A 25,182-nucleotide genomic window follows, 5' to 3' on the forward strand; every position below is an offset into this window, starting at 1 on the left:
TCCTTTGGTATCCTGGTACCATACATATTCTTTGGCAAGAAAGGATGAAATCAGCAGTAAACAACTGAAGACTGCTCATGGCCCTGTAGGGTTTTTGGAACCATTCCTGGGATTGGGAAGTGAAAATAGCATGTGGAGAAAATTATCTCAAAAGCAAGATTTAAGTGAAGATGACTAAGCCATTAACAGCATGAATGCATATTTACTTTGATTGACTCCTTCCATCTGCCTTCTTAGATCTTTTCATTTTGAGTAAAGTTGAAACTCTTATCAGAAGGTTTTGAGCAGAAGTGAAGTATTAAAATTGAAGTAAATACATTCTTTCGGGAACTGCTTAAATTTCATTGTTTGAAAATACTTTCGTTTCCCTCTTTTGGTCAAAAAGACATGCTTAAAATTTTTGTTTCTTCACAAGAAATAATTTTGATCTTTTAAAATGGGTTTATGTTTTGGTGTGGGGTATTAAGTGGATTTCTCTTTTATTAACATGTGTGGTTGAAAAAACTCTTAGGGAAGTTTTAAGGGATATGGATGTGATATATATATATATATATATATATATATATATATATATATAATGTGAATAGTTTTTTAAAAATAATTTATTAGTAACTTAAAGTAACAAATATCTTAAGATGTTACTTATTCCATTTCTTAGACTTCTTAAATTTTCTCTTCTCAATTATTGTCACAAAGGATTATCTTAAGATTTAGACTGGCAAGCCAGATCAATTTTCATTTTAATGTTATTTAAAATTAATTTGAGGATCTTGTATGTCAGTAAACATTATCATGAAGACATGATGCATGAATCATCATTGTGGGCATCTTCTTACATAGTCTATAGTTGAAAGTATACAACCAAGAGCAGATAGAGATAGAGTTTTAGAAAGAAATAATAAGTATTAGAAAGGAAACCACATAACAAGTGTGAATGGTTTCAAGAAAGGACAAGTATTCTTGTTCAGGTAAATTTCATCAATATCAACTAGAATTATACAGATTCATTGATCTCCTTGCCTCATTCTTATTTCTACTTGTGATCAAAGTTTACTTTAATTAGTGTCAGATTAAAAAGCTACCATATTCTTATTAAATGTTAGAGATATTTAATATTCAATTCTATCTTCACATAGCATAGCCTTAAACATCAATGAGACCACACAGCACAGAATTGTGTTGTATAACCATATAATTCAACCATTGTCTTAATAGTTTTTAAGGCAGAATGAACTTGTAGTAACAAAGGGACTTTAATTGACATATTTTAGGACGAAGAAGCCACCTTTTATAACATAACTAGTGTTCTTTTACATTGTTATTTTAAGATTATTTTATTTTAAAAGGGAGGATAATTTGTTCTGAAAAGTATCTTTTGTTTCCTTAACATTCGAACTTCTAATTAAAATTTGCAATTTTAGTAAAAATAAAAATTGAGCCACAGTATATCTGTATGTGGTGCTTTGCTTTGAATTATATATTGGAGAATTGCAAGTGAAAAAAAATAATGGCAGCACCAACACATCCTTCCAGAGTACCATCAAAGTTTAATTTAAAAGTGTGTGGTATGTGGAGTGAAGTCCCAATAAGACCAGGACATTTCTGTGTCCAGGCCTAGCTCCAGTTGTTTGGAAATCTAGTCAGTGCTTAAGAGGGAGGAAGTAACTTAGATCTACTGCCCACGTATTGGTACCTACTCAGGTGATGACGGGACAATAATCACAGCTACTATGTATCCTGTTTAATTCTGGAGGGTCTCTTTGTCAAATCTTCTATCCCCTTTGATTTATCAGAAAATGAGCCTCAATTACTGATTGAATTAGTATGGTCAGCTAGTTTATATAATATAATCATTTTGAAAGACTTTTTTTTTTTCTGGTTGCCTTTCCTCAACTGTCTAAAATCTTTTACATTGAGTGTTACTATATTCTTAAAGATGAAGTGACAAATTGATAAATAATTATATTTCTGATCATTTTTACTTCTAATTACATATGAATGAAAACTGGGTGGAACTCACATTTGTACTTTGTTCATACATAGATATTTATTCCTAAAAACACTAAAAAATTTCAGGAAAGATTAATAAATATCTTCTGGTGATCAGAAAAGACTGGGGATGTATTGAGTATAAATTTATAAATGGGTGATATTATCTTTACTTATCTTTTTTTATTTATTTTTTTAACTTCTTTTTTTATTGTTGTTCTATTACAGTTGTCCCATTTTTCCCCCTTTGCTCTTCTCTGCCCCACTCACCTCCTCCCTCTCCCACAGTCAATCCCATTCCGGTTGTCCATGTCCAAGAATCATTTATACCAATTCCTTGACTAGACCCTTGCCCTTCTTTCCCCCCTTGTCCCCCTCTTCCCTCCCCTCTGGTCACTGTCAGTCTGTTCCTTGTTTCCATGCCTCTGGTTCTATTTTGCTCATTTGTTTTATTCACTACGTTCCTCTTATAGGTGAGATCATAATAGTATTTTATTTGTCTTTTGCTGCCTGGCTTATTTCACTAAGCATAATACTCTCTAGTTCCATTTGTTATTTGTTTTTAAATGATTATTTTTGTTATAGTTACTGAAAAGTTGGTCTCATGGCAAATTGTTTGGGTTCAACTCCTAGCCTTTCCATTTATTTGCTGAGTGACTATGGTCTTTTTACTTCATCTATATACTGTCTTTGTTTACTCTTCTGTAAAATAAAGAAAACAATAGAGCTTACATCATAGATTTATTGGTAAGAATTATAAAATACTTAGCAATGCCTTCAATATAATAAAGATAAAATATATTATTTTTTAAAAATATACAATATAAATTTCCTTTTTTGATTTACTAACATTTTACATCATGTAAATTTTATGTTATGAATTCACACTAATTTTAAAAATACAGACAAATCCAAGAGAACAACAGTATAAACATGTCAGTGTTCAGGTGGTTCTATGAACATCTTTGGCAGACCGGCATATATGGCTGCATAATCTGAATTTCAAACAGGCTTTTTCTCATTTTGGGTGAGTTTGCCAGGAAACACAGTCTTTTCTGACTCTGCATGCTGCCACAGACTAGCTGTGTGATTCCAGCAGTAACCCTTCTCAACTTCAGTGTTCTATGTAACATGCACATATATTAGCCTAAGGGAACACAGAAATGTGTGTAATCTACATTGCATATTGAAACACTTCCTTTATTTGCCTGTAATCAATGATTTTATAAAAACGTTGAGAACCTAGAGGAATTTAGGGGAAGAGAATATGGATATGGCAAATGAGAGTTTGCATTGAACCTCAGATGTAGGGAACCACTCTGGCTTTTCCACAATCCTTCACTAGATAAGAAAGTGACCCAAACAAGTTTTGTAATTGTAGACTCCTTTTGCCTGACTTTGAAGATCTGCAAGGTAGAAACATGCCACTAACAATGACCTCAATAGACTGTTAAGTATTTCTCATTGGTGAGGTTTTATGAAGCGTTCTCCATCAGTAATCTCTGAGAGGTGGTGACAAGCAAGTGATGGAGATAAAACTGTATACATAAAAATTAAGAACAACAAACATACTTTAAATGGCTATTCCCTCCCCCATATCTCATTTTCTCATTTTCTTCTCTTTCTAACTTCCTATTTTATGGTAGTGAGAAGAATTGATGAAATGTCCCCCATATCTCATTTTCTCATTTTCTTCTCTTTCTAACTTCCTATTTTATGGTAGTGAGAAGAATTGATGAAATGTCTTCACCAGGGCTCCTCATAGAAATATTCAAGGTTCTTCTCTTTTCCACAAAAATATTTATAGTGACAAAAATAAGAGGAAGAACAAAATGGAAGATGAAAATAATTTGTCACCTATAGTATTCAGGCATTTAAAATGCAGGTCAAATTCTGAAGGTTCTTTCCATCTGACCAATTCCTCTGTTTCAGTATAATTTAAATTTGGCATAAATCATGTTTTTAGGAATCATTAGCTGTCTATGTGAGGACCCCTGGGAAACTGGGAAGAGGTGTTAGTAGAGGAATAATGAAATAAGCTACATGCAACAGTCCATTTGCTTACATGTTTTCTGGCTTCAGATCTCTCTTTAAAGATACCTTGAGAGTGTTTGTACAGTGATGGGACCTAAAAAAGGAAAAGAAAAGAGAGAGATATGTGGGGAGAGAGCAAGTGAATGAGAGTAAGAGGGAGACTCGTGATTAGAATCAGAATTATATATCCTATTTTCCATTGATAAAGGAATTGGATAACAGCCAGTTCCTATACACCTTCTTTTGTGCTGAGGAACAAGTAACTGCATCATCATCATTATTATTGTTGCTGTCATTGTTATTATTATTATTATTTTCTTTTACCACAATACTTTTCGCTCAATTCTGAACAGAAAAAAAGAACAAGTAATATCAGCTACACTAATTTGAAAACCTTCTGGGAGACAGTTCAGGCTTGGCCTTGGGCTGAACTCTCAGGGTAGCCAAGCTTATCTCTGTAGAACCACTCAGTCCTCTGTCTTCACTGCATTGATTCCTTAGTGTGTGCCAAGGGCCTTCCCAGTCCCAACCTTTCATCACCTCCATCAGATTCACCAGAAAATACCTCACTTGTAAGTGAAAACTATTGGTAAATGAACACTCTGCTAGACAGATGTCTGCCAATTATTAACAAATACTAATAATTATCCCTACCAGGTAGCTCAGATGCCCAGAAAGCTTTGTAGGAATAATGATAATATTATAAATAGTTAAAGTTTACTGAGGGCTTTCTATGTACCAGGCCTGGTACTGCATTCTTTAATGATATTATTTCAGTCTTAGCAACAATTCTATATGGTCAATTTTTTATTAGTCTTATTTTACAGATGAGAAAATAGAACCTTAGTCAATTTAAAATTTTTTTCAAGACAATTCAGGGAATAGAATTTAAACTCGAGCCTATTTTAGCTTAAAATACTTGCTCTTTAATAATATATTTTCTCTCAGATGTTTTCTTGGAGAAAGCTGTAGATTACTAGATGGACAAGTCTATTTCATATCAGGTAAACCAAATAATAGTGCCACATCAAGCTTTTATGGATATGAACCAACCCCTTTCAATTACTTCTCTTATTTTCACCTTTTTATGGAGAGTTAGCATTTCAAGGCAGATGGGAGAATGGAGGTTATATTATAGATGACTGTATTGAACTGTCTGAAGATCAACTGTGATAAGTTCACTCATATATCCACCAAATAGTTATTAAGAACCTACTATAGGCCAGGCATATATCAGAGAAAAATATGGGCAAATTTAACTACAGTGTTTTGCTCAACAATGTTGTTCTTTAATGAATGGATGGCTGGATAAAGTTATTATACACATAGTATCCCAACAAATACATTAAATGTGACTTTAAGCTGATCTTTTAAAATATTATTCATTTGCCACTCCAAGAACTTCAGAGAATAACAGCAGGGAAATGATTTACACTTAAATGGTTGTCCACTAACCTATGGCAATTTTGTCTTAATTCCCTTTAACATTTTCTGAATGCCATACCTGTATGCTCTGAAAAAGTATCTGAATGCATGACTTTCTCTTCTTTTTAAGAATTAATTTTTAATCTATAATTTTTAATTTTAATACTCTGATATATTCCACTCAGTAGTAGATTTTGGATAGTGCTTTATGTAAAGTAATAAATTTCTTGGTTCTGATCAAGAATGTTCTGTATTTTAATGTGGCTTCCATACATTAAAAAGGTACAATGTTCTTTCTGATGTCCCAATGTGTTCTATATTATTTATGTATCTATTTTCACTTATTTAGAATGGTATATTATTGTTACTTTTAGTCAATATCAAGAAGTATAAATCCACTACTACAAATTATATATTTATAAAACATTACCTTTGTTATATTTGTTTCCAAATAATAAAATTTACTACCATCAATAGGGTGTGTCTTGTGTTATTTTAACATTGCCAGAAATACATTTGTGTTGATCTGCACACATCTTTCCCCATAAGACCAGCCACACAACGTTGGTGGAGGTTTGGGTATTGTCCATACCTTTGCAAAGACCAAAGCCTATATGGAGAAAAAAAAAAAAAGCTAGCCACCTAGGCTAAGCATCTGATCTGATATTTAAGTGAGAATATATTTACTTTTAGCTAAAAGATAGAAACATCTCTCATTTAGTTCTCTATTCAATATGAACAAATAAAGGTGCAATTTTACCAAATAGTTTATTAATCTGTGCCTAATTCTGCTGGGGATGGCCTCCTTAATAGTACAAAGAACACAAGCGATGCTGTTGTCTGAGATGTCTATCCAGGAGAGGAGCTCTCTGATAACTGAGAACCCCCTTTGGCCTTGTAAGCAATGGATGCCACTGTATCACTTAAGGGACATTTTTCTCATTTTTAAAAACAAATTGAGAGACAAAGTATAAGGATTTGGTATAGCATTATCATGGCATTTACTACTTTCTATTATAGTTACTTGTTTGCTGGTTTATTTCACCTTTTTTAAGACAAAAAGGTACTTGAAGTCCAAAGGTTACATCTCATTTATCTTTTCATTTCTATCACCCAGCACAGTGCTCTCATTTTAGAGAATAAATGAATAATATTTGTTTGCAATTGTTTTCTACATTTTATAACATTAGAAATATTTCTCTTAATATTATTTATTCCTGTTACTAAAACTAACAAGAAATATATTACCCAAAATAATACCCTCATACATAACATCATTCCCAGACATATCTACTCCTGGTAAATAAACGATGTATAATATTTAGGGTTATAAAAAAATATTTGTTCTATTTTGGAGGAGAAAAATGAAATATTTGACTAGCTATTCTCATTCCTGGGCTGAATTGTGCTATTATCTTGATTCATACACGGAGCAAGTATTCACTCTTTCTCACTATGCTACAATCTGTATTAGGTCCCATTGATGCCAACTACATTTTATGAGTGAAGCAGTATCATTTATGTCCTGAATAATAATGCCATTTTTAAATGACAACATTTATCTCTTTTCTTAAAAAAAAAACAACAAATGAAGTTACTTAGTGAAAACCATAAATATTATCACTACTTATGGTTTGTATTTAAAAGGAAAGTGGCATCACGGAATATATCATTTAAATGTTTTTTTTTTTTTTTTTTAGATTAATTGCAAGGACATGTTCATATTAGAACATGTACTTAATTCACTAGTTCCAATTTATTGAGTCATTACCCAAATTTTCATTTCAGGCCCCCCAGGCCCCCCAGGTGGTCTGCGAATAGAAGACATCAGAGCCACTTCTGTGGCTCTTACTTGGAGCCGCGGTTCAGACAATCACAGTCCAATTTCTAAGTATACTATACAGACCAAGACTAGTCTTTCGGATGACTGGAAGGATGCAAAGACTGGTGAGTTTTATTCATCTGATTAACCTGTGCCTATTTTTAAATAAATTATTTTACAAAAAAATGAAACTTGAACATTTTAAGAATTTTATTATCTACCCAGAAATACATTTTTATTTTTAAACTTTTTTCTTAAGTATCCCAGTGCTTTGATAGTGGGAAAAAAAAACAAAAAACACAAGGAACTTAAACATTTTAAAGCTTTTGGGGAAAAAGAAGCTGTATGTCTAAATCTACAGCAGGAAAACAAACAGAGCCCGCCTGCCTGGTTTTCAGTTGGCTCCTTTTAACATTATTCACATAGTGTTCAATGGAAATTTCATATTTCTTTATGCACATTGTACATCTTTTTTACTTTATACTTTTACATATTTATAACAATTGTTCTAAAGTCCCTGCCTGGCCATTCAATATCTGGGCCATCTTTAAGTCTGCCTGTATTGATTTTTTTAAATTTTTTTGATAATGGGTCACATTTCTTTATTTTCTTATATACCTGATCGTTTTTTTTATTGATTTCCAAGCATTGTGTGTAAAACAACAGTAGAGGCCAAAGAATGTATTATTTATGCCCAGGAAAATATGTCATTTTTTCAGGGGTTGAGTCAATCTAATCTTTATTTGAGATAATCTGAGAATTGCTGTTAATTTTAGATTAATGCAGGCTTTAAGGGATTTGAGTGTGGGATCAGAATGTTCCCTCCCGAGTGTCAGGAAGACTCCTTTTAGGCCCCCTGCTCCTGCCCGGACAGCTGTTGTGTGATAATCAGTCTAAAGACCTGAGTGCATGGAGCATGGGGTGGGGAATCTCAGTTCTCCCACGCTCTTCTCAGACCTCAGCACACCCAAAACACTTGACCTTCACAGAAGAGGCAGATCTCTCTCAGCTCTCCCATCACTCACCTAGTCACAGATGGCCACTTACTCATATACAGTGTAAGGCCCAGAGTGCATGTGGGGTCTCAGTTTTCCTGCTCTGGTCTTAGACTTAAACAGATCTGAGGTATCTGAGTCTCAGAGGGAGATCTCTCTTGGCTCAATTGTCTTGCTTCCAAATTATCTTGAGTACACTTAGCAAAGGTCTACAAAAAAACAGTTAGCCAATGGATGCAGACTCTCCTTAACATGGAGCCCCCAGGGATTCCAAACAGCCATGTCAGCGTGGTGGTTTTAAGTTTGTGTGATAAGTTACACTGTTTTCTTCTTGTGAACACCTCTGGCTACTTCGTCATCTCCCTGTTGCTCTACCAATGATGGCTTTAGTTTATTAGATTTCTCTAAAAACTCAGCTCTGAAAAATGGTTATTTTATAGATTATCTTGTATGTTCTTGTCTGAGTTGTCTAGTAAAATTATCTTGTGACTGTATCTGAAGTGGAAGTAAAAAAATTAAAATCACACGGTTTATATTTAGAGTGGTGCCTACTAAAAAGGAAGGTACAGTTTTATGAAAGTAATTATTAAAAGTATTCAATAAATATTTTTCAAAGATAGCTACTATTATCAGTCCAAGGATGAAATTAGAATAATGAGATGAAAAAAAAGACTGTCTCTCTTTAAAACAGTCTACTGTAGGTATTACTTCTTTCAGACCTTTTAAGGGATGGGCAGCCAAAATTTAATGGCAAGATGCTTAAGACACATTTAGAATGCCATGTTTGATTCTATGCTGCTACTTTCAGCATAGAATCTGTGTGTGTGAGTGTGTGTGTGTGTGTGTATGTGTGTGTGTGTAGGGGGGGTGTTGGCTGGAGCATGAAGAAACCTTGAAAGCTATGAGGAGCAATTAAGAGAATTCGGGATATGTTTTCTAAAACAAGAGAAAAAATGATGTCTTTATATTTAAAGTTCCATATGTGGGAGACTAGGGTTGTTACAAATCTTCTGCAATGAATATTTGCACACATTGATCTTTAGACTTTAGATTATTTTCTTATAATAGACATTTATAAATTAAGTTACTGAGTATAGGTATGTTTAAGCCCATAGACTATACTACCACATTACTCTGTACAAAGGTAGACCCGATTTTTATTTCCACCACTGGTATATAAGTATCTGTTCCACTGTATCCGAACTTATTATTTAGAGTTTTCTTTTTAAATTTACATTCAGAAGTAGAACCAAGATTTAAATACCTATCAGGTTAATAAATAACATTTTAGTTTTATACATAGAGAAGTCTCTAATACGCATTATACAGTTAAGATCTGATTTTTTTAAATACTGAGATTATCTATAAAAATGGCCTAACTCAGAGCTGACACAGTAACAAATCTGGAAATCAAGACCCTATTTCTGATACTTAGCACTTTCCTTTGTTGTGCAAAGTACTGTCCTCTCTTTCTGACTCTGGGAATAGCAAACAGGTTAGAAGGAATTTGGCTGAAGGGAGAGAACACAAAGTCTCTCTGCTTCTGACTATTTTTCTCCTGCATTTGGTTTGGGCATGAATCTGCTTCCAAAGTGAACATAACTTCTGCTCCCAACCTGTCTGTGTAGGTAGTGCTGGGAAAAGAAAATGTGTCCAGATGTTCCTACCAAGGCTGAAGGAGTGGGAAAAGAGTATATTAGGTACACATCCATTTATATGGATATTTAGGGCTCAGAATGAAACAAATAAACATGTATACTAGAGGAAAACATGCATATGTCCTCAAATGGTAGCCACAAATGAACAAGGAGGAAGTAGAAGAAATATTTTGTGTGTGAGCCTTTTATGGATATCAACAGGCTTGAGATTCCAGCCTTACTGAATATATGGGCTGCTTACTTCAACATTGGAGCTTGCCATGTGCCGCAAGAATTTTTAAGACACGCAATACCTGACTATTTAGTCAGAGGCACTGACCTCTTTTCCCTTAGACTGTAAAATAAAAAAATGAAAACAGCCAACACAATAGCTATATGATGTGAATGAATCAAAATTATACCTAATTTTTTGTCAGATCGACAAGAAATACATTTTTTGACATGCTGCAGAATCTTAATAATTAATTTGTGTGCTGCGAGATGAAAAAGGTTGAAAATTGCTGAGTTAGAAGGCAAGCTTTTAAATCCTGTTCTCTTAATGTGGTGTGGGTCAAAAGGCTTGCCCCAGTCTGGTTGAAAGAAAGCAGGCCAGTAGAGGAGCAACTTTAAATTCTGGACACATTTTTTAAATGAAACATTAATCATGTTCTTGGCTCCTATCCCTACTTATTACACAGATCATTTTATGGGAGACTGCTATAAATAAATACTAAAACATGTTTGTTTTTAATATTTATATTTTCATAAGTACTGAATTTAATGTATATTCACAAAAATTATTGCAATTGGTTTTGTTCTAAAAAAGAGCAATTTTCACACCTTTTTAGACATCCTGGTAGGCAATATTATTCTTTCTTTTTAAGATTTTATTCATTTATTTTTAGAGAGAGGGGAAGGAAGGGAGAAAGAGAGGGAGAGAAACATCAATGTGTGAGAGAAACATTGATGGGCTGCCTCTCGTGAGCCCCCAACTTGGGACCTGGCCAGCAACCCAGGTATGTGCCCTGACTGGGAATCAAACTGGTGACCTTTTGGTTTGTGGAACAATGTTCAACCCACTGAACCACACCAGTCAGGGCAGGAATATTATTCTTTTTAAATCACTCACAGCGTGCATTCTTCCTAGCATCCACTCCTGTTTCCCCTCTTGAAAGAGTTATTTGCATCACTGGGCTAAGGGTTTCCCATTGGGGTCTATCTTCTCATGGTAGTAACTCCAAGGCTTTTTGCTTATTCTTCTTCTATTCTTCATCTTTAAAGTCACACACCCTACTTCTCATCTGGAATCCAAAGCCTACCGCAAAGTGACTCCAGTTGACTTTTACTACTTTTATCTCTCACCACTCCTCTAAATATTTTCTGTGGTTAAATATGACTTTCAAATCTTTGAACATATCCCTGATCTTTCAATTGTTTGGGTGTATTTTATTATTGAATCCTCACATGTGCTCAACCCAGTCTATCAGCTGCAGTTTTTGCTGCATCCATCTTCCATCTGGTTCTTCCTGTCCTGACCTAGCCTACACCTGCCCATACCTGTTGACTGGCCAGTTGCTTGGAAAAGTCCCAGCCTAGCCTTCACCATAATAAGAATACCATACCCTTGCCAAAAAAGACCCTTTGGAATAGTACCAACATTTCCATTCTTCAGGCATTTAAATAGTGCTGGCATTTTGCAACACAGCCATTGGGAGAGGGGATTGACTGTCTCTTTGAGACTTCTACCACACTTTTTTTACTTGGACTCCCCAAGCTCATGGAATCACAAAATCTCAAATATTTTCATCAGCTTCTGCTTATAAACGTATGTACTGGTTTCCTAGGGCTACCATAACAAATAACCACAAACCTGGTGACTTAAAACAACAGAAATTTACTGTCTCACAGTTCTGGAGGCCAGAAGTCCAAAATCAAAGGGTTTACAGGAATATACCCTCTCTAAATGCCCTAAGGAAGAATCCATTCCTTGTCTCTTCCAGTTCCTGGTGGCTCCAGATGTCCCTTGGCTTGTGGCCACATCACATTGTATCCTCCTCTTCTATGTTTCCTTCCTTTGTATTTCTCTTATAAGGACACTTGTCATTAGGTTAGAGACCACCTAAATAATCCAGGATGATTTTATCCCAAGATCCTTAACTTTATTCCAGTCTTAAAAAAGAGTCCACAAAGACTCTTTTTTCAAATATGGTCCCATTTATAGGTTCTGGTTATTTGAACATAGGCATGTCTTTTTGGTGGCCACCAGTCAACTCACTAGAGCCTCCTTTTACTGGAAGCTCAAAATCATTGAAAGCTACTTGGAGGAAGGGAGGCCACCCTACCCAGTGTCATAATAAGCAGTTCTATATTTCCCTTTTCTCCATGAAGAGCCCTTCACAAATCAAAACTTCACCTTCCCTCTTCCAATTACCTAAAAGAAGTCTCTATAGATATGAACTAAGACAAGCAGATTCTGAGTTGGTATGAGGAAAGGTGGAGGTCATAAAGAGGCAGAATTAAAACAGAGGGAAAGGCAAAGCCAAACTTTAAATTGAAAAGTCAAAAATACATGTCAGACATATAGAACAAGTTCATAACAGGAGAATAGATGGCAAATTTAGCATCCCGGAGGGTTAAAACTGTGGCAGGATGAGACATGGGATGGTCTGAGCCATATAGAAATTTGTTCAAAAGTAGAAACTGGACACTGGGGTGCTTAACATTTATTGTGGAGATGGGTACAACATTTTGAAAAGCTACATATTCATGGTCTGTGTTGCAGGTAAAAATTCTAATAGGATAATAGTCATAAACAAGCCTAAAGAAATAAATTTTCCACCTAAGTGGTGTACAGGTATTTACATGCATATGTATGTATAGGGAAATTTCTAAAAACACATATGGAGATATTTTAAGAGAGCTTAAAATAATGTATAATTCTGCCCTGGTTGTATGTTTTTATCATATCTCAGCTAAATAAGCAAACTTAGATTATACCCTACCCATAATTTACAATCTTCCCATTAATATCTACCATCTAGCAGCACGAATGCTAAGAAGTACTTGGTAAATCTTCATGAATTATTATAGCATTTATTATCACTGCTCCAAATGATTTGGGTATAAATTTAAAAAAAAAAAAAACTCCTATAGGTGTCCTAGTAATAAATCATTCACAATCCATACACTACACCAGTAGTAGCCCATAAAAGTTTTAACTGCCCAATTGTACCCTTGTTTCAGAAACCTTTCTTGATTCTACCTTGATGATTCAGCTCCTTGCTATTCTAGGTGTAGCCTGCATAGAAGCAGGATAGGCATGACCTGGGAGCCTGTCGGACCTCCCACCAAGACTTAGTAAATAGATGATTCATACACATATTACTCTTTATGGTTTATTATTTATTAATGACCACTTATCTTACTCCCTTGAACTTACCAGTTTGTCATCCTAGTTTTTATTTTTGCTTCAAACCAATGGAATATGTGCCATCTTCTCAAAATAGTAAAATAAAAATGGGCTATTATAAAAGTGATGCTATTCAAATAATTTCTATTTAATGTTCATTTTGCTTAGATCCCCCAATTATTGAAGGAAATATGGAGGCGGCAAAAGCAGTGGATTTAATCCCATGGATGGAATATGAGTTTCGTGTGGTAGCAACCAACACATTGGGTATAGGAGAGCCCAGTATACCGTCAAACAAAATTAGAACAGATGGTGCTGGTATGTAGAAGAAACTTTTTTTAAAATTTAGAAGGCTTATACATACAATGCTACTTTAATATGTAGTTGAAGATGTTTGGAACTAAATAATTTGTTGAGGTAAGTGATTCATCTAACCATTTGTGTATATGTATTTGACATAGGTGCGTGTATTTTATGTCAAGGCAGTCAAAACAGAAAAAGGTAATGCAAATCTTAGAAATATTTTTACATAATTAATGTGGAGGAAGAGGTAAATTGAAACTACTGCATATTCCACTAATGACCTCTTAAATGAGGTTGGTATTTAGAATATACACTTTAATGTAAATTGTGAATCTTAACCAGGCAGACTCAATTAAGCAAGATTTGGAAGATTCATGATTTTTTGTGTTACAGTTTTGCGCATCTCTCAGAAATGTTTATAATTAAATGCACACATGGATGGATGGATGGATGGATGGATGGATGGATGGATGGATGGTGTGGACCAGGAGGATAGGGTGAGCAAAGAGTGAAGAGAATGTGATGAGGGCTTTTCAGATCTATACCATTAGGGAGTTAGCATCTCTGAGAAATAGCTCTCATGTACTCTTTTAATATTAGAAGTCACTCTAAATACATTTTATTACAACTAAACTTTGGCCATTGTTTCCATTTAGGTCGCCTTTTTATGCTAAGTATGAGCTCCATTTAAATAGCCCTGTTTGAAGTACTGGAAGTACTTCACTCTATTTTCTTTTCCCATGCATTACTAGGCAAAAATATTGTTCTGGTTCTAATAATAGCCCTTTTTTCTATTATTCCATGTCTATGAAAAATAAAATATTTCTTAAGCTCTCTGAGTTTATTTTTACTATGCCTTGCCAAAGTTTTATTTTCAGTGTTTATTTGGGGAGAAAATGTTAAACGAATGATAGACTACCATCTAAATTCTTTTTTGACATCTTAATATCACTTATTCACACTCCTTACTACCCTGATTCTTTGACCTAACTTCTAAATAGATTTATTCTAATATCTTTAGTTTTTAAAACCAAATTATTCACAGAAGTTCAATCAATAAATATCTCTTAAAGTTTTATGTAATTTCATGTAATTTACCAAACTAAAAGAATAATGATTCTGTAATAAAGGAAGAAAACACTAAAATACTGATCTGCACTGAGTATTTTCACACACATTTCTATTAATCCTCCTAATATTTTGAAGTAGATACTACTAAAAAATGCTCATTAATAAACAATAGCCTCAGATACATTAAATAGTTCACTTACTTAACTATAATACTTGCAAGATCAAAATTCAATCCTGATCTGTCTCGCATCTCTTCTCATTCATCGAGCTTTCCCCTTAAAGGTAGTTCTTCAAGCAGAACTCTTAAAAATGCATCCACTTATATGTGCCTTTATTAGAATTCTAGCTGAAGCTTAGATTGCATCTTTAATGGTGACACTGCATACGGCTTGCACACTATTTGGCTGTTGTGTTGTTTTAGTAAAATCAAGGGAAGAAATGAACACACTTGTTTTTTTCTCTACCTCAGAGAAATCTATTTAGATTATACCCAGCTAATGTGCAGCAGAGCTGGGATTCATACCCAGGGCTTTCTAATTCTAAAAACTTGACTCTTAAACCACTTTCTGGGAAGGCAGTATGCAGTATCAAAGCTCCAGGACACTGCTCCTTCAGTAGAATCCTAGCACCATGATTTAAAAGCTTAACCCCTCTGTGCCTCAGTTTTCTCATCTCTAAATGAAAATTATCTTACGAAATTATTTTTATGATTAAAAAACATGTAAATAAAGCAGTTATTACTGCCTCATACATAATATTTGCTTAATAAAATTTAGTTATTTTGCTGTTAACGTTATTCTAAACTTTAATATGCTTATGAAATATTGTATACTCTGTAATTGATCACATTTGGCAATATATTTACATTTTTTATAACTGTTATAGAAAATTATATAATTTCATGTAATTTCTAATCATCTTATATATTTAATATAATAAAATTCAACTGACTTTTTCTTTAATTAGTTTTTTCATCTTGCTTTCAAAAGATTGGATATGCATTAAATTGGACCCTCATATTTTTCATCCTTGCAAGAAAACAAAAATACTTCCTAAAACAGGGGAATGTTTGTCTTGTCATGCACCATTATGACAACTCTAATAGATGCCAGCATATGTTATGTAGGATAAAGCCTGGTTCTTGTTTGATGGAAAGGTTCTTCCTGCCTCATTATGCTGATTGAAAGACATGACATTATCTAATGCAGCACATGCCCTTATCTGTCCAATTACTTAATGTTAAGACCACACTGCACAGTTGGGTCTATTCTTTGCATTCAGAGAAGTGCATTAGAAAATGGTTGGTCCCAAATGAAGAATTCAAAAATGTGTTTGTAAGTCATTATAACCCATTTAATTTTGACTGTATGAAAGAGATAACAAAAGCTTTCTTCAAAGTAATGTGTCATTGTAAGACGTATCTCCATAGCTAATAGATCTGCAGGTACAGTTGGTAAGTTGATATCCCAAAATGGTGCATTCATGTGTGGCTTGACATCTTTGTCATTTATTGACCAGATCAACCTAAGAAGGAAAAGAGCAAAATAACATAACATCAGAATCAACTCATTCATACTAATTATAGAACTTTAATTTCATGTGTAATGCAGTTATTCTGCTCTTTCACTTAGTTTTATGTTTAATCTTTAAAGATATGTTTGGTAAAGGAGAGGAATGGTGATAAGAACGTATTTTGTAGTTAGTAAGGTATATATAGATATAAGTTAGTTACTGTATCAGTAAGAAAATAGATTAAAAGAAGCTGAGTATAGACTTTTTAAGCCATGAGGAGGCCTGAGTTAAATGTGCCACTTCTCTACATGTAAGCACTGTGACCTAGGCAAGTTAATTTGTTTTGCCTTTCCTGTACCAAGAGAATAATGCTACTTCTCCACATGCAATAAACCCTTGAACAACGCAGGAGGTAAAGGTACTTGCTCTTGTGCAGCCCAAAATCAGCCTGTGAATTTGACTCCTCACGAATTTAACTGCTAATATCCTGTTGTTGACTGGAAGCCTTACCTTACTGATAATATAAAAAGTTGATTAACAGATATTTTGCATGTAATATGTACTATATACTGTACCCTTACAGTAAAGTAAGCTTACTGAAATGTACTGAAAACAAAGTGTTAAGAAAAACACATTTCTTATGAGAAAATACATTTACAGTACGGTACTGGAGTTATCAATACCATATGTTTATGCTGTCTGTTTACAAGATAAAAAGACTGTGAATATAAATGTACCTGTTCAATTCAAACCCATGTATTTCAAGAGCTAACTATACTTATTTCAAAGTGTTGATCTCAGTATCCAGTTAGGTGTGGTATGTAAAAATAATTTCCAACTTCTAACTGAGTCTTTTATTAAGTTTGGCTTCGTTCATTGAGCAAATTTTAAAAAATAGGAATATTTAACATTGAATTTAAATTTGCTGTACTTACTTAATTTCTACTATATTAAAGAGCATCTTCAGGACTGGAATCAGATTTTATTCATATTATTATCTTTAGTGCTTAACACAGCACAATGTTCATAATCAGTGCTGAAAATTATTTATAGGAAAGAAAAAGAAACTGGAAAGTTAAGATAATGATTCTGGCCATTGAAAGTTAATAGAAGATGAAGAGAGAAGCAGTAATCAAGGCAACAGTGGCATTTGCATTATCAAATACAATTTGTTTTGTTAGATAACAAGGTTAACATATGCATTAGATGCTTTTTGTTTTTAATACACTGAGAAAGGTAAAGTAGAAAGTACTCTTTTACTTAATTTAAACAATTCATCATTGGTTTGAGTTATTTGTAGTAATTTAATTATGCATTACCATTACTTCAGATTGTAACATTCTTTTTTGTCCATGTGAACATTTCTCCATATGACCTTTTTTATGGTTATCATTTCATTTAGTATTTAATAAATTTACTCTGCCCCACACATTTAAAGTTCTTTTTTGAAGGAATTAAGAAGTACAGATTGGTAGTTACAGAATGGTCACAGAGATGTAAATTACAGCATAGAATGTGTAGTCAATAATATTGTAATTATGTATAGAACCACGTGGGTACTTAAAATATCAGGGGAATCACTCTGTAAAGTACATGATTGTCTAACCATTATGCTGCACATCTGAAACTAATACAGAATAATATTGAATGTAAACTGTAATTTTAAAATAAAAACAATTAAAATAAAAAGTTTTTAAAAAGAAAGAAAAGACAATATATGTGAAAGAAATTTTTTTTAAATTTCCTGTTTGAGAAAAAAACCCAGATAAATAAACAAATCTACAATTTCAACCTGATAAGTTCCTAAGACAATGTTATTGTGAACTATCTTGGCCTCTCTGTATATGTTTTTACATACTATGGAAATGAACATGGTAGAAACATTTGGAGTGTTAACAGTCTGTTCTACCATCAGACAAGGTGATCGTAAGAGTTAAAAAGAATTATTCCTATCTGAATATACAAATATAATGTAATTTATTTATTAACACCTCTTCAGAAAGAATATATGAGAAAGAGAGAATAAAAACAGGTGTAAGACTTTAGCATTGCTGGTTTCTAGACTCCAGAGCATTACTAATATGACAATTTGACTCTCTTACAAAAATAAAGGGTTACTTGAACACAGGCATTGCCATAAGGCCACAGTCAATCTGATAACCAGGAAGGCTACTGAACGACTACCAGGTGGGTGTTGTGTACTGTGTGGATCTGGTGGACAAAGGGCTGCTTCACTTCCAAGCAGGAGTACTAGAGGTTTCATCACACTTCTCAGAAGAGAGTGAAATTTAAAATTTAGGGGGTGAGATGGGCAGATAGAGGAGAAGTGGGAAAAAATAAGACAACTGTAACAGCATAAACAATAATTTTAAAAACATATAAATTGTTTATTTCTGGAATTTTTTGTGCAATATATTCCTACCTTGAATGACCACAGATAACTGAAAAGAGGAAAGTGAATGGATAATGGGAGACTGTTGTACTTATATTCAAATTATTGAAGCATTCAAATCTAAAAGTAAAATTGGCAGCATTAGTTCCTTTTTATAGACAAAAAGACAGCCAGGGCATTGGATTGGTTTTTTAAATATTTTTTAAAGCTATAACTGAAATATGGAAGCACTCTTATAAACAACATCAGGGAATCATAATAAAGAACAAGTTTAAAAATCATGATCTTAACCTTTTACAGGTAAATTATGAAAATTATGAATATTGTTCACACTTAATTCAGTAATTCTGTATTTTTTTCTAAATATTATTTTAAATTCTTTTTTAATGATTTATTGTTAAGAGAAATTCTAGTTTGTTCACTGCTAAATGCCCTGGAGCCTAAAGTTAAATAAGCTTCTTTGTGCCTAGGGTGATTTACTTCCCTGAAACGAATAACTCTGGCCAAGACCTCCAGTTCCTGCAGGGCTGAAAGCAAATACGGAGCACCCAGCTGCTCTCTCTCAGATTCACGTCAGATCTGCAGGTTATGTGTCACTTCCACCTGTGAAACAATGTCCCTTAGCAGCTAAGACTACAATTGAACACTGAAAATGAAATGGAGGGAATTAATAATTAATCCAAGGAAGATATAAAGACACTCTATTAAGAGATAGAGTTACTTTTATTTCTGTGCTTTTGCTTATCTTACTTTAAGCATCATGAGCTCAATGTGTAATTTTTGAAAAGAAAATCAATCTTGAATTATTTATTTTAAGTCTGTTAAAAAGAGCCTAAAGTAGACATTTTAAGATGGAAAAAATATTCCTTCTAATGTAATTACATGCCATTGTTTAGCTCTGTTGTAAATAAAAAGATTGTTATTAGTTATAACAAAAAGGATTATAGTGAAATTATTTGGAAAATAATATCTTGTCTTAGTAAAGGGAATATTTGATTCAACAAATTGCAGTATAATCAATTATTCTAGAGTTATTTTTGAGATTATTTGCCTGTGACCACTATTGTTGTATGTATAGTTAAACACAAAGTTTGATTTATTGATTGATTATATAACACAGCATGTTCTTTGTTTCTCTATAGCATGGAGAGTTTTAACTTCAGAATATGAGTTATAGGGTTCAAAGAGTTTCCAGGAGTTATTTTAATATCCCAGCCTTCAATATGTATTTTATCTGAAGTGCTACAAGTAAATTATCTTTTAACATCTCTGAGAATTTCATTTCATTTCTAGCACTCATGTGGTGACAGCTAAATATTAAAATAAAATCTAACTTTAGATAAATTTCTTCATCAGAAAAGAAAATCATGATATGGTTTTAGAAATATAGAGAAAAACATTCATTTTGTTTGTTTGTGTGCAATTAATGTATATATGTGCCCAGAGGATGTACATGATGGATATTAGGAGAAGTTTTGAAGTATCTTTGAATCACAATTATTTGTTAAGATCTTCAATTCAGTAATTGGATGGCTTGGTTTGAGCATTCTGAAGAAGGTATGACTATTTCCAATTTGAAAGGGATTTGGACACTCAATAGAGAACTAATGTTTCATTTTTTTCTTAAAACATTAGTGGATCTGGGAATGAGATCTCAGATTGGAGCCATACAACTGGTGGGGGAAAATTTATGTCTTCCCTAAAAACACAGACATCATCCATGTAGCTGAGTAACTGGTCTCTAAGTACCTCAAATTCAAGGACAAACTATGCTTATTATCTGTACAACTTCAATTCGATGCAAATCCAATAAAATGCAGTGTACAATAAGGTATAATGTCCAAATTCAATAAGATATAGCACCTACCCTGAAGAACTTTCAAGGGGAAATTATAACTTGGAGGTAAAATTAAGGAGAAGCCATTGGACTTGGCAGTTAGAAGTAATTTTGTGATTTTAGGGAGAGTGATTTTAGTAATATGAAGTGGAAAACAGGCCATAAGCTGTTGAAAAGTGATTATAGAGTGAAGTAAAAAAAAACCAGTCATATATCTGTTCTTTGCAGTTCAGTGACAGGAAATGGAGTGATGGCTTAGAGACTAAGAGGGAAACAGTTTATCTTCTAAGGATGAAGAGACTGCAAAGAGTTAAGTCTCTGCAGTAGAGAGACTGAAAACTGAGGGTTTGATGGGATTGGGGAGAGCTGGAGTCATTGATGGGGCAAGGTCCCAGTAAACATTTAGGAAATGGAAATGGGGGTACAAGGAACAATATTAGATTTCTAATACTTCCATATATTTGGGGGAACATGTTAATGTACATTCATCATGTCTTAACAGTTACTTGTAGATTGAAGCATAAAGCTAACCAATAGTCAGTTGTTAGACAGTCCCAGGGTTCAAAGGTAAGAGGTCTGAAATATTTCCCAACGAAGTATTATATATCTATTTTTTCAAAATCACATTAAGTGAAAGGACATGATTTCTTTTTAAAGATGGAGGAGGCAAATATTCTTTGCTATCTTTTACTGAAGTAAGATGGCATATTTCCTGTGGCACTGAATCAATTTTTATCTTCACTGTCAAATAGCTATAGTGAGGCATTGTTATTTTAAGTGAGTGGATCTTATGTGTAGTTTGTCTTTCCCAAGGAAAGAAAAAAAATATGGTTTCTGTAGTGAATAAGAAAAAAATTATATAGTCTCTATATTTTGTTGTTTGTTTGTTTCAGCACCTACTGTGGCTCCTTCAGATGTAGGAGGAGGAGGAGGAAGCAACAGAGAGCTGACCATAACATGGGCGGTGAGTCTTAACAAGCTGTATTTCTTCAGGCTGCTTTACCTATACTTAATCTCAAACTGATTTTGTTTCCTGAAAGAACTTGAAATAAAAGACAATGCCCAAAGCACAAGCAAGAATAAATTACTGAAAGATTCTTTTTTCTCAAATGCATGTCAGATTTTACCAGCTTACTATGGCTTAGTGTGCACAAATAGGTCCTTAATGCTGAAGGATTGTTGGCCAAAAAGATTAAACAAACTTTCAAGTACCTGATCCCAGATAATTTTTTTTGAACTCATTGTGACCTGGTTACCCCACTGTAATTCATAACATTTTTACTAGACATTCAAAACTCCAAAGAGTTGGTTAAAAAGCTCTTATATCAGCACCTATTTTTAATTAGAGATCATTTCTCACTTGTGACTTTTTTTGATCACTAAGTGTAATCAATCATGATAGGTCAGTCTTAGAAGTCACCCAAGTGTGTTGTTATTGAGGAATACAAAATATTTTTTAAATTTTTATGAGCCAAATGGGAGTTCCACATCAGACATTATAATGTTGGAAAAAATTGCATCCTAGCTGGAATTTTGAAGTGAAAGAGATACTGGGGGTTGGGAAATCTGTGATAGCACAAACTTGTCTGACTTAACCATCTGATGTTTATCTAGCTACATGTTTTATATAGCTCTATGTATTCATTAAATATTTTCAGTGTTTAAGTACTGCAGATAGTCAAAGAATACAACTTAGGCTCTAAAGAAGTTCCAAGACTGCATGAGAAATAGCAGGTTTCATTCTTTACATAAATCAAATTTGTTTATATAAAACTAGACGTTTAGTAAAAATTGACTTCACTCTTTGCTGTGTAGTCATTTTATACTAAGCATTTAAATCAAATAAGATTTAAGAAAAAATGACTTTGGTTTATCAAAATCTTAAATTATTTATGTGTAAATTTTAGTTTAAATATAACATACAAAATGAAAGTAATATGAAAATTAAAACAATTTACTCTTTTTGATAAGGCTTACTTTTCTTTAACTCAGCTTCAGGATTAGATGGGGAGTTTGTAAAGAAAAAAAATTAGAATTAGTAATCCTATTCTAAAAATTTGAAATGAAGTCTCTGAGAATAGAGCCTGACAATCATTAATTTTTGAAAGCTCCATAGCCAATCTGCTACACTTTTAATTATAAAACTAAGTAGAGCACTAAAAATCAGAAAAAAAAGTTAAACTATTGTGGAAATGTTAGACTATACCATCTAATAATTTAAAATCACATTTTGTACATCCTTGTGATCATACTTCAGTATATCTACAGTTAACATAAACAACATGGCTTTGAATGCCCAAGTGCACTTACATGCTCATTTTTCAATAAATATGGTAAATGAATTTTTCTTCCTATGATAATCTTAATAAAATTTATTTTCTCTAGCTTACTTTATTATAAGAATACAATATAAAACATACAAAGTAGGTATTAATCAAAGTTTGTTATCAGTAAGACTTCGATCAGCAGTAGACTATTAATAGTTAAGATTTTAAAAAGTCAAATGTTGCATGTAGGTTTTTGACTGAACCAGGAGTTCAGCACCTCTAACCTCCATGTTGTTCAAGGGTAAACTGTATACTGTACAATGAAGTACAACTTCTTCCCTTGGATCTTTATACAATTTTATATATTCCTGTTTAATATAAGTATATTCAAGTTACTATATTGTGTTTAGTTTAAGATTTTTCCCTGAGACACTTTAAGTTGGATTTTCTGATGAAAAAGTGTAAATATACAATTTGCACATTTACCTTACTGTTTAAAAACGACTAAGTAATTAGTATTCTCTAGGACTAGCATTATATATAATGTATAAATAATGAATTGTCATGGCTACCGAAGACTTCTTTATAGGGTGATTGAAATATATTATAATAAGAAACTCTGAGAGAATACTGCAAAACAGGGCACTTGCTTCAGTATTGGAGTCAGACAGGGTCACAAAGCCAGCCTCCTTCTTTCACCTCTGTCTTTTATTCTTCTGGCCAGTTTCTATTGTTTGATTACAAGTCAGATATTCTAAACTCTTGTACAGCACTCTTATAATTATCTTTTATTTACTCATTCGTTGAATAAATACTACTTGAGGCTTTGTTCTAGGTACCATGGATAAAGAGGTAATCAAAATTGACAAAAACTTTACCCTCTTGAAACTTATAACCTAGTACGTAAGAGAGAGAATAAAGTAAAAAATAAGTAAAATATATAGTGTATATGATGATAAAGAGAAAAAATAAAGCTGAGAGGTGGGATATGGAGTATTATAGAAAGAGTGTGGAAGTGGCTGGTCCTGTGGCCAGGGAAAGCATCAAGTAGGTGATTTTTAACCTCAAGACAGTTAGGGAGGTGGCCTTCTGACATATGCAAGAGCATCCTAGGTAAAAGCTAGCAGGAACTAGAAGTACAAAGGATCCCCCACCCCAACCAAGTGGTGTTCCCAAAATAGCAAACTTGGTAAGTAAAGTCATCACATGTTTGAGCATGTTTTGCCCTGCAATTTTCAGGCAGCACTAACTTGTCAATTAAGTGTATATTTTTACAAAGAACATGCTTCCATGTTTATCATTATTATAATTGGCACATGATTTTTCCTCCTGTTAAATGTATTGTTTAAACCTATTTAATATGTCAATTTCTATTTAGCCTTTGTCAAGAGAATACCACTACGGCAACAATTTTGGTTATATTGTGGCATTTAAGCCATTTGATGGGGACGAATGGAAAAAAGTGACAGTTACTAATCCAGATATTGGTCGATATGTCCATAAAGATGAAGCCATGCGACCTTCCACTGCATTTCAAGTCAAAGTCAAGGCCTTCAACAACAAAGGAGATGGACCTTACAGCCTCATAGCAGTCATTAATTCAGCCCAAGATGGTAGGTAAAAATAGGACCTTATTGACATGACAGGGAGGAAACACCTAGTTCTCGGGTAGGCATTTCATTTGCTGTCTTTCGGGCCTTACTTATTAAGATCTTTTAATAATACTATGAATGTAGTAAATTAGTGTTGTTTTGAGCCAAATCAAAATATCGATCTCTCCACATCAGTGACAAGAATGTTGCCAAAATTTTTTTTCCTTTTTACAATCATGTCTCTAGTAGTTAAGATTTCTCTAGAAAAATAGTTGGATTGGACACCTGTTCCTGGCCCTTGATTATAATTTTAGTCAGAAATTCTCCATACTGGATTGGAACTTCAGTATGTCTATGCATTAATGAAATTTCCTATTTAGAAATGTCCGAACACTTTTTGGTAAAATTTTCCCTCTTTTACCCTAATTTGTATAATTATAGCATTTATATAACTTTTTGTCATTACAATGCAGTGCTGGAATTTTATTAAAGGGGATCTAGACATAATTCTATGTTAAAAAAGTCAGAGCCAGTTGAAATATTTTTCTTAGGGAGGGAAAAATTTAAAAGGCTATTTAGGGAAAAAAATTCAAATACTGGCTGTAATTGTTTTCGAGAAACTTTACCTGAACTGAGCAGGTCCTCAGAAGACTTTATACATCTGTGCTAAATAATATATAATTTTAGATTAAACATAATTACATTGACTTCTATGATTTTTTTACATAAGCTACAATGTTTTTAAATACTATTTATTTTCCTATTAAAAAAATAAGACCTCCTTATTTTATCTCTGTACTCCTGCACCATGTAAATAATTAATGGCTAGAAAAGCAAATGGAGATTTCATTGCCTCCTGACCTAACACATTTGTCCTTGGCCAAGTTTGTCTTTGCT

The 25,182-nt window shown here is 33.4% G+C and overlaps 1 protein-coding gene across 1 annotated transcript in view; it reads left to right on the forward strand.

Moving 5' to 3' along the window:
- CNTN1 (contactin 1) overlaps positions 1–25,182 on the forward strand; it is a 133,960-nt gene that overhangs the window by 52,763 nt on the left and 56,015 nt on the right. The window contains exons 10-13 of the mRNA XM_090273022.1: positions 7,237–7,395; positions 13,480–13,629; positions 21,320–21,390; positions 24,072–24,306. Coding sequence (XP_090129148.1) covers positions 7,237–7,395; positions 13,480–13,629; positions 21,320–21,390; positions 24,072–24,306 — 615 coding nt within the window. The remainder of the gene's footprint in view (positions 1–7,236; positions 7,396–13,479; positions 13,630–21,319; positions 21,391–24,071; positions 24,307–25,182) is intronic.

The sequence above is a fragment of the Furipterus horrens genome, unplaced genomic scaffold (assembly GCF_987537825.1).
Source record: "Furipterus horrens unplaced genomic scaffold, mFurHor1.1.pri manual_scaffold_4, whole genome shotgun sequence".
In the NCBI taxonomy this organism is placed as follows: Eukaryota; Metazoa; Chordata; class Mammalia; order Chiroptera; family Furipteridae; genus Furipterus; species Furipterus horrens.